We start from the raw sequence: 11573 nt of genomic DNA, 5'->3' as shown, positions 1-11573 counted from the left end.
ATATATCGGTTAAATATTACAGCACAAAAATAACTAATAATAGACTTAGCTAATTACATATTTTATACTTTCAATTAATAAAAGACAACTTAATAAGGAAATTGGTAACATAATTTCCTGAGAAAGACCCTGAGAGTTAAACAAAATGAATGCCACAATATCACAAATGAAGCCTGCATCCCAGCAGCAGAATCTGTCCAATGAGCCATGCTCCTATAATGACCCAACAAAACTAATAACCATAACTCAGTAAAACACACTTAAATGTCAAGGCTAACCACTTCAATGCCAAGAGATTATTGGTTTAACCTTTACTAGCGCTGCTTCTGGAGGAGAGTAGAAGGATGGAGGCCTCTCGGCTTACACAGGTGATATTTTAAAAGGTTTGAATTCGTTAAATATTTCCACAGATTGGTCCCATATTCTGTCTAAAGAGAATTCTAGCAGATCTCACTGACATGCTCAGCCAGAACACAGATGACCGACTCTATGACTCTATGACCGACTGATTTATAGCGCAAGTTTAACCCATGCGCCTTTGGGCTCATGACAGCCTCGCAGACAGAATTGCAGTCATAGCACCGTAATCATGTCTGGTTATGGGGTCACAGACGCAGCTGAGCGGCGGGAGATGAGAGGCCACATTCTGCTGGTGCTATTAACCCGAAGGCCCGGCGATACACGCGTCTGCGTGTTTCGCACTAAAATTAACGCCAGTGCTCACCAAAAATGACCATTTTGCCATCATTTACTCACCATCATGTCAATCTAATCCTGTGCGACTCGCTGGAACGAATAAAAAGATAACGGGAAGAGTGTGAGGAATCCAACAAACAGCTGCCGGTCCCTATAGACTTCCATAGTATGGGAAAAATTAGGCCTGTCATGCAAGTCAACTGTTTGGTTATGTTCAACTGAAGAAAGGAAGTCATACAGATTTGGAACAAGCTCGGTTAGTAAATAATGAGCTGCCCCTTTAAGGACAGATTTTTGCAAACACTGTTCCGTCCGGCGAAACAAGCACATCCCTGTGGATTTACTCATGAACTGTTCAATGAATAGAACGGATAGGACACTGTCTGATTTATACCACCTCACCCCATATTGTCAGTAAAGGGTGTCGGCCATAAATGCGATAACCCCGAGCTCCTTTCACACTGATAGTGAATAAAAGAGCGAAAAAGAATAACAAAAACGGACAGGAAGCGTGCATGTATTCATTTTAAAGAATTGAGGGAAGGGTTTCCCTTGCGCTTCAGTTCTCGCTCACTTTCCTTCGACTTCGAAGAACCCCGACCGAGCAGATTCGTGCTTGTTCATTAGGGCTCAGCTCAGTCTGATGAGTCCTTTGAAGCTTCCCAGCATTCCTCAGCACATGTGGCAGAAATCAGCACTTCTCAAGGACGGCGGTGGGGAAACGGTACGCACGCTGAGTTTCAAAGCAGCATCGACGGGAACGGATGTGCCCGTCAACCTCCTCGCTGAAGGCTGAGGATAATAACGCCGCATTTACTGAAACAGAAAAGAGCGGCTTCGGTGTTCTCATATTTCACCAGAACTGCTATGGACATGAAAATGCGACACGCGTTGCCCAAAATACACAATAGGTTTATCCACGCCATTACCGCCGCATTTTTTGTCGGCTAAAAGCAGTTCAGATCCTATTTCGAGGAAGATATTTTCATTGTGCCAATAACGCAGCGCCTAATTTCATCGTCCCCTGAATGGAGTGGTCATTTATGGGGTTTCAGACAGACCCTCGCGAGTCACTAATGGAGAGGCATGTGTCATCCGATATGGGCAGGGCCTTTCATTCAGATTCCAGGAGCAACTGTCAGCCCAGCCCTCACTCTCTGGCTCTCTCCAGTACATTAGAGTAATTAAGTCTGCCGGCAGTTGTCTGTGCTCCTCTAGCTAAAGCCCCAGTCATGATGTATGTATCCTCTGTTTCACAGAGAGAAACAAGATTCTCAGTGCACGGATTATTAGGCCGTTTCGCATATAACTCCCTTCATGCTTACAGAAATCTTTTTTGAAGCAGACACTGGAGGGAAAAAAAGAGATTCTGAAGTAAATCAAGAAAAATCTCTTTTCATTATCACTGTTTATCAGTAAAGACGTAAAATGGATGCTTCTTGTTGCTCATTTAATTCATGCATGTTTTATCTATTGCTATTTTGACCTTGTCATAATCGAAACGTCATAACTTAATTTTTCGAGCGTGACACATGCCGGATTTTTCCAATCATTTATTCGGCTGAACCCGGTCGACCACAAGCTCCGCCTCCATTCAATCGACAACTGATGACCAGAACATTTACGTTTTTTAAAACCAGTTTCACTCAGATGCACATCAATAAAATGATCTGCATCCCCTGTACCATAACTAAGCCATCGTTCATCTCCATAACTCAACATTTTGTAATGCATTGCACAAGTTTAATTCAGTCTACAATACACTGAAATGATGCAAATAACTATATTGCATAAAGAAAGCAAATAAAATCAGAGAAATGCATCAGAGAGAGAAAAAAATCACTGTTCATTGTGCAAATTAAAGCAAGAAAACAGACCATTCAGTATGCAAATTAGCAATAACCTAATGACTTTTTGTTAAACTTGCCAAGCACTGTCTAAATTTCAAACGAAAGTAGAGTTGTTTCATTTTGTGGAGCTTTTAAAACAGCATCTGAATTTATTTTCTATGCGCGAGACTATGCGCGATAGTTGCTATAGGTAGGTAGTAAATTATTGGCACTACAAATTAATGTGTTTATGATTACCATAGTTTAAATAATATTATAGGAAACATCAATTTGCGGTATCAAGCAGCATTGTTTCGAGACAGCCGCTATAAAAACGATAACAAAGTACAGTAAACAGTAACAAAACTATTTGCACTTCAAACTAGTCTATTTAACTTAAATTAATACTAAGCTATAGCAAAGAAACTTCGCAGCATAAACTATTTTGTACAGCTAAAATAACCGGAAACGGATGGGTTTCGCTCACTAGTATGAATGGAGCGGTTAATATAAAACCCGGAATGGATTTCCAAAAAAAAAAAAAAGAGGCGCTGTAAGTCTGTTCCATTTTTATGTAGATCCAGATCCAGGTTTTATTCAGCGCTGACTGCTTCTTTAGACGCAAAGCTACTGTTTTGGCTTCTTTTCGGTCTATTTCAGTGGTGGATAAAATATACAAAAAATGTATATATATATGCCTTAAGCGTAAGTTACTCCATCATTTAATTTTTCCTCAGCCACAATCGTGCTGTAGTGCTTAATATCAGCACTAGCGACAAACGGCCTCGTGTCTATTTCCATATCGCAGTCGTGGTTAAATACAGTGCGCGACATACAGTACAGATGAATAGCATACTTTACAACTAAGTGCCTCAAAGAAAAATAGGCATGCTGCTTCTAAATCGGGCACGTAAACGACTGCGCCGAGTGTCAAAGGCATGAAGGAGAAACCTATTTCTGTCAGCAGCGCGGGGCGCGTACAGAGCGCGTGTGCGCTGGATGCTGCTCGCCGCTGGATGCCTCGCCGTTATCCGCCGTACAGCACGCATCGCAAAACACGGCAATAAAACGGCGTGCGTTTTAAGTGAAAAACGCAGGCTTATTTCGCGAGCGGCGCGTAAACGGCTACGCGCACGCGGCGCCGCTCTCTGTGTGCGAATTGCAGCAGAAGAGCGGAGCTTGGGATGTTTTGCAGGTGTGGCTCCGTTCACTCCTTACGAGGGCCAGGGGCGCACCGGCCTGCCCACTAAAAGAAGATAGTTGCTGTACTCACTCCATAGTGTCCCAATGCGGTTTCCCTCAAATTTCAGGTGGATTCTTCAGGTGAAGTGTTAGTTTTTTTCTCAGAGGCGCAGTACCATGAGTGTCAGCCCTGCCTGTGTGCGAGCAGTGAGACCGGGATCATCTGCTGCTGCTGCTGCTGCTGGCGTCCCTCCCCTGAATCTGCCTCTCTCTGCCTTACGATCAGACCAGTGCGACCCGGAAAACACAGTCCCCGTCCCCGTCAAGGAGCTCTAAACATGCAGCATCTCTTCATCAACTCTCTGAGTATCCGGCGGCGCCTGGGAGATCAGAGTTTTGCGTGCATGCGCATCTAATGATGTTTTATATTAAAGGATATTTGGCCCGGTCTGATAATAAATGGGGGGTTTGTCACCCCCTCGTGGACGAGTCTATGTAAAAGTGAGTTGCAAGAATTTTTTTTAGATAAAGAGAACATGAGATTCGGTTGAAATCAAAACTCACAAGCATTAATATATACATATATATGTACTAAAATAATTTCATTGATAAAAAATGTAATAATAAATAAAATAATAGCGCTGTCAAATGATTAATCGCATTCAAGATTAACGTTTTTGTTTGCGTAATATGCGTGCACTGTGCATATTTATTATGTATATATAAAGACACGAACATACGGAGCCGCTTAACGGTGAAGGAAAAAATTCGGGATGGAAAAAATAAACGTCGCGTCCTCTTGAAAACGTTTGGCGTTCTCTAGCAAAACTCGCGTTCTCTCGCGGCACGTGTGTTCTCGCGACCCCAAAACCGTGCCAAGTCCAAGTTCAAAGTAAAAACTGCTCTATTATGAACGCACGGGGCTGCCCGAAACGCTGGAAGCGTAAAGTAAACAGGAAGTCCAGAGAACGCAAAGTTTCACAAGGGGGAACGCAAAAGATTTTTTTTTTCTCCTACCCCGATTTTTTCCCACTTAAGCGGCTCCGTAATAAATCAAAATATTAACCAAAAAATAATGTTATCTAATGCACTTCTGCTGTAAAATAATTAAATGAGACCTTTCGATCTTTTAATTAAATAGAGGGAATATTCCTTCTGCAAGTGCATCTAGAACTTAACTCATAATTAATAATTAACATACCCCTTTCGCAACTGGAAATGTACGCAAACATTTACACGCGAACTAAAGTAGAGGGTGTACCTAAATATTTGCATGTAGTAATGTTATCTAAGGAGAGAGAGATGCAGCTCAAAACAGTTTATGTAATTGTGTTATTATATATAAGACTGGTCTTTATGAGATACGCGTTTTTTGGAGATTATATAATCCCAGTCATGTTGTGCGTCGAGCCGGCAGCCTGTAGATGGAGTACATGACCAGTTCTTGCTGTGCATTCATTGCAATATATGACTCTATAATATGAATCAGTAGATACCTGTTATGAAATGGCCATGCATCTTTAAAATACATACACACTGTTAATAGTCTGAGCATGAGTTTGTCCTCCTCACCAACCGGGCTTTCCAAAATGTGTTCAGAGACAGCTTTATCTGCATGGCTTCAAACCCTATCAGAAATATTCAAACGCATAAGGAGCGCCGAATCTCACTTTTATGTTCGGAGCAGTAAGATAACGGCTTTTCTTCTCTTATTGAAGGATTCCAGCCCACACGGCTCCACCCTGATGCTCCTCACGCAGACGGAGCCGCCTCACTGGCCTGCCAGTTGCCGTGGTAACTTGACATGTCTCCATTTGCTGTGATCAATGGAAATGTTGCCGTCGCAGGGGATTGGAGGGCTGCCAGCGTAACTCTCTCTCTCCCTCTTGCTCCGACACGGGGAGGACACAAAGGAAGGAATGGAGGCAGAGGGAAGCGGCGGGGTGGAGGCGGTGGGTGCGAAATGCCATCTGGGTGGTTTCTTGGCCTCTGCGGTCAGGGTTAAATGATCACTCACGAGGCAGATCATTTCATTCGAGTGCGCTGCTTCGGTGACCACACGAAACAAACTCTCCGGAATCAGGGGTTTTTCTCAAATCATCATCCTTCCAGATTTTGCTGAGTCTAAATTTCTGTCAGGAGGAGAGGGGGCTGAAATGGCTGCGGTGTGTGTGTGTGTGTGTGTGTGTGTGGAGGAGGAGGAGGTTTTGATTTCAGCATGATGCTGTCCGTCACACCAACGGTGTGAAAAGAAAAGTCAGATTTAAGGTATTATTTGTTATTCAATAGATCAGTGAAACCTGACTAGCGTGAAATCGAACATAATATGCTTACATAGTGATCCTCACATGTAGAGGACTGTAATGGGTTTACATTCATCCGTTATACACACACGCGAGCGTAAAGATTTTAATTGTAACGAGAGGTTTGGACAACACGGCAGATTTTAAAAATATATTTTAAAAAAGGTGCTGTTTTTTCTCAGTTTATCCAAAATAGAAACCTGAGGATGCATTGGTTTTAATAAAAGCTTAATTCAGTTTATATGTAAGGATGCTCTGCTTTATTTTTGCTTTATTTATGCTTTATTTTTACTGAGTGTAATTATATGTGTGTGTGTATATATGTACACACACACACACACAACACAGTTATTATGCTTAATTTTTCTCTTGAATCATTCTATGATGATTCAAAAGGTAATTAAATAGAATTGCATTGTCTTGTAAGGTTTGTTTTTTACTAGTATTGATCAATTTAATGCAACTTTGCAGAATTAAACTATTAATTCCGTTCAAGGGACGATCTTACGACTCCCAAACTAGTATAACGGGCCTGTGCATTTTTGAACACTTAATCAATTGAGAACCACTACGGTTGGTGATGACCGTAAAGTCCACTTCCTGTCAGCTCATCAGCATTGAAGCTCTTCTAAGAGTGTGACATTTGAGTTGGTGCACGAGCCCAGGTTAAATGCTTTGCGAAAAAAAGGAGTTAACACCACAAAGCACCTGGAGATCAAAGGGCTGCCGTCTTCATTAACGCTCTTGAAAATTTAATCAACTTGAATTTAATCAACTTGAATAAACCGAATACCAGGAGAGGGTGAACGAAAGTCATCACCCACTATCTCCAGACAACTCGTTTTCAATTCATTTACAACTCAGACAACGTTTTCTTAATAATTTCGAACGAATATAAGAAACATGAGTGCATTTTGGTGTGTGTGTTCGGCTGATTAAATTCTGTGGTTGCTATTTTGTCTTTCTTTTTTGAATATCTGGAGGACAGTTTCTTGTCAATGGATGGAGAACAGAATAAATGATAAATATATTTAGAATAAAAATCACAAACTCATTTAACAGGAATTAATTAGCGAGAAGAAATATTTTCAACACATCTCTCATCTTTCAAATTTAAAATATTAAATGAATACAACAAAGTGTCAGCTTTCAGTTTAATAATATTTAAATGTGACATTATTCCAGAGAGACTTTTCTCATCTTTCGTGAAAAGATTACATCAGATAACATGATAATAAACCCAGCCTATACACCTCTCATAGCTGAAAACGAAGGAAACTTTGTCAGGGCTCAACATCCATTTCAGCCTCTCATTTTTCAAAAGCGTTCGGCGTAATCAAATGAATTGTATGTCTGTGACTGTGAGTCCAAACCCACCCCTTGAAACACACATATAGTTCTTATTAAAATGATAAATTGCTCTGCACTAGAGGCCCCCACTGCTCAACCCAGTCACCATAGCAACAGCCAGAGCTCTGTTTGTGCTTCACGATAGTTGCAGCGTATGGCGTGGGCACTGCTCGTGTTTGGAGAGCGTATGTAGGCGTCAGAGTTGACTAGGTGGAAGAAGCTTATGCTGGTGCCAGGTAGATTTCACGATACCAAGTTGGGCCGCAAATGCACCGCCGGCTTCTTGAGAAGTCACAGCATGATTCAGAAAGACTTGAAACATTACTACATATAGCTGTAAGCCAGCATGGCATGCCTAATGATCTGAACATTTATTCATTTAGCAGACTGCATCTGCGGTCTCTCTGAGACGCTGCAGTTCAATACAGAGAGATCTTTAAAATGTATCTTGTCTGACATTCACATAGATTGACGGCAAGCTAATTGTTGATGCCTCGAGAGGAGATAGAACATGCTTTGTGCATCTCTGCAGTACTCACTCAGAACACTGCATGGCAACAGTATAATTAAACCCCAGGTGTGGGATGCTGTCGAGGCATCAGATGCCTTGAGTGTTTCTTGATAAAATCACTGCAATCATTATACTCAAAAATCACTGTTTTGTTGATTTACTGTAAAAAAAAAATACTTTGTCACAGATGGTGTGCTTTCAGTATAGTAAAAAAAAAGAAAAGGCGCTCAATTTTTCTTTCTCTTCCTGCCACTCTTTTATTGGCGACTTGCCGCATCCTGCATCTGAAAGTTTCATATTCATACTCCGTATGTATGAACGCTTGCACTGCCGGTTTAATCTGCATTTAATAAGAATTTAAAGTATGACCTCAGCAAGGCTGTGAAATGCTCTGGGCTAGAATTTATCTTTGGTGCAGAGATTTAAAAAAAAAAAAAAAAATCCAGTTTTAATGAGAAATCAAGCTGTTTAAAAATCAGGTCCCAAAATGCAAGCATGTCATATTGGAATCGAACTTAAAAGCCTGGCAGTTTGCGGATCTGCTGTATTTTATTGGTTTATATTACTCTGAAGTAATTACTGAGTTGCTCTTCTGTGAGTTTGCTTAGTGTAACAATCAAATGCCAAATAATGACAAACAAAAACAATGCATACACTTCTAAGTAATCCTTAGGTTTGGTATATTACACGTGCGTATGGGACACCTTGTGGACCTTTAAGTCCACTGAAGTTAATGAACTAGCAGATATAGCATTTTGATTGGTCAGATCGCATGTCAGTCAAACTCTTGGCAAAGCAGTGTTGCAAGTCCATGGTTTTCCTGCAGAATCAGGCTACGTTAACACTCTTGCCACTGATTGTTTTTCATGTCCATGGGTTAAAGCAACTCCAATTATGTGATATTTATCTCCATCGAAAAATTTGTATTTTACCCCCTGGAATGTGATTTTTTTTTTTTTACCAGGGATTCCTGGTAAACACAAGGCTAACAAAATTAGACTAAGTTTGAATAGCAATTGGGCAATTTTGTTTTTGCGAAACCTGGCAACCCTGTAGCAAAGGGTAATTCGCTTAGCTTTCATTGCTCTCAAATGTCTACTCATTGGTTATGCATCTCCAAAACTAACCTGCTTTGATTTACACTTCATAAATGAAATTACAAATTGTAAATACTTCTGTACAAAAATGGGAGGGGTAATGTTTGCAGTGTGTTAGAAATTACAATTTAAGGTCACTGTAATTTACAGCAGCTTGTTTATTGTTGTCATTTATGTTGTCTTTTTTTTTTCGGAAACTGCATCAACAGCACGAAGTATCCATTAAGGACAACCATCTACAAAGATCCAGGAGCAGCTCGGAGCACCATGAAGAGAGAGCTGACGCACACAGACTTTAACCTGCAGTGACAGCTGCACACGTACATTATAACAGATTGGAATTCTTCACTGACAAGGCTTCACTTCCACCTTGACGACACTCACATAACATGCATCAAGTTCATTTAGAGGCGAACCTCTGGGAAACAGCATGACAAGGAGACCGCTAACTATTACAGATAAATCCCAGAGTGTTTGTAGAAATTCTTCTTGTGATTTACACCAAAAAAAAGCTGTTTCTTTCGGGAAACTCCTTCTCATTATGATACATAAAATGTGTGACCTGCTGTACCTGTTGTCCAGTTGCTGTTCCACTATAAGGTATGCGATGGATTGTGAGAGAATACTTTCTTTAGAGTCCAGAGCAGTTTAAAATTACTCACAGACAATCCAATTCACCTCACTTGTTAACACACAGAGATGAAGTAATTTATAAGTGCTTATTCGAACTGTTTTTCACAGGGTGTCATCAGTATATTTGCAGTATGTCCAGAACAATTTATCAGCAATTATATTCAGATGTACGAAGAACGGATGCTACCCTTTTGCAAAGCAATTATCATTCATAAAGCGCCAACAAAACACTTTAAATCGGTTTTCACTGTGAGCGTTACAAGGCAGTCAAATATTTTCTATTATTGTATCACTACAACATACACTACTAAACAATCGTGCGTAAACACACATAAATTCAACTTGACATCTCAGTCACACATTTAAATAAGTCAAGTATAAACAAAAAGAGCAGCAATAAAAATAATCCCAAACCTTATTTTACACTCTGATAATGTGAAGATTATGTAAATACAATACATCTGATGGAAATTTTGATAATGTAGTTTGGCTTGCACGCAAAGGGCAAAAACCATTGTGCTCTTAAGTCGTCAGAAGCAGCGTCTCCTGAAAGCTCTACTGACTCAAAGTGTAGTGGATCCGGTTATTCTGATATTCCTCTTGGGATCAAATCCATGTAATTAAACCCAAATGACCAAAAAGTGTTGTTGTGCACATATATATTAGCACATCGTCACTCTTTGTAATGCCTGCCACTTTGTAACTTTTTGTAGTAGTTGTCCTGTTCCATGTGGTTCAGATTGCCCTCCCTATCCAGCAGAACTAGAGGGGTCTTGCGGCGCAGACTGCGACCCTCTGAGGTGTGACCCATGGGTGGGAGTTGAGGGGGAAGTGGTGGTTGGGGAGGATGCGGAGGCTGGGGCAGTCCGTGATCGGGCTCGCTGGTGGAGGAACAAGGAGAGCCGCTCCTTACATTGCGGTAACCACGGGAACCATCGCGGTTGAGGTTTTTAAGCTCGTACGACTCAGCCATGTTTCCTTCAGAAGATCCTCTCCACTCCCAAGGGTTATTGGGGTTGGAGGTCATACGGACTACGGGGTGGTGGGGGGCATGGGCATCAACCGTGATGATGCCTGAACCGCTGTCGCGTTCCGAGCGATTAGGCGATGATTCTGTGCCCGTGATGGATGAGGTACCAGAAGAGGACGAGGTCTCTGACGATTTGGCCGATCCAGTCAGGAGTCCCTGTTGCTTTGACATGGCAATGACCTGCATGATCCGTGGCTGATTTCCTGCCTTGAGGACTGGAATATTAGCACCACTTTTCTCTGTGATGGACAGCCATTTGGCCCGAGTGCTGGCGCTTTTAGGGGACACAGGTGGAGGGACTGAAGGCTGTGCTGGGGGACGAGGAGGCATCACTACTCTTGCGCCTGCAGGGGGGTTAGCCGGTTTGGCTGATGGTTGAACAGACGAATAAACTGAAGAGTGGACGCTGTCCTCCTCTGTGGTCGTGTCGTTGCCGCCATCTGAGCCCTGATCACTGGTGTCCTCATCGGGCAAGCTGCCGCCTCGCATTTCCATTGACTTTTGCTTCCATTCAGACACTAATTGCTGTGACCTCATGGGGTCTAGTGGTACTGGAACAGGTACTGTCACCAGACGCCTCGTTGGCTCCTCTGGAGCTGTAGCCCTGGGTAATGTGTTGCTGAAGGTTACCATGGTCTCCTTACCCATTGGGCTGCGGGGCGCCAGTAGCTCTACATCCACGCTGGCTCTCTTTAAGCTTCCCAACGAGGTTTTCTCCCGCTGTACAGGTCGGTTCAGCCCATCTAGACATGCTGGTGATGTTATTTCCTCATTGCTCTCAGAAGCGTGGCCTTTGTTATAGACAGAGTCGTGGCCTCTCTGGGCCAGAGCCCTTAAAGCATCCTTCTGAAGAGGAGGAGGTTGCGGGATGATGGTGTCCTCTGGAGATTTGAAGTTGGCGACAGCATGGAAAGCCTGGAATGATAGAGGTTTAATATACAG

At 42.1% G+C, this 11573-nt stretch overlaps 1 protein-coding gene across 1 annotated transcript in view; it reads right to left on the bottom strand.

Moving 5' to 3' along the window:
- Positions 1–7150: 7150 nt before the first annotated feature.
- The window catches only part of LOC122353773 (phospholipid phosphatase-related protein type 3-like), a 4819-nt gene continuing 396 nt past the window's right edge, over positions 7151–11573 (bottom strand). Inside the window, exon 2 of the mRNA XM_043251652.1 lies at positions 7151–11546. Coding sequence (XP_043107587.1) covers positions 10275–11546 — 1272 coding nt within the window. The 3' untranslated portion in view covers positions 7151–10274. The remainder of the gene's footprint in view (positions 11547–11573) is intronic.

Source organism: Puntigrus tetrazona, chromosome 11 (assembly GCF_018831695.1).
Source record: "Puntigrus tetrazona isolate hp1 chromosome 11, ASM1883169v1, whole genome shotgun sequence".
NCBI classification, from domain to species: Eukaryota; Metazoa; Chordata; class Actinopteri; order Cypriniformes; family Cyprinidae; genus Puntigrus; species Puntigrus tetrazona.
This window is presented reverse-complemented; position numbering and strand designations above follow the sequence as displayed.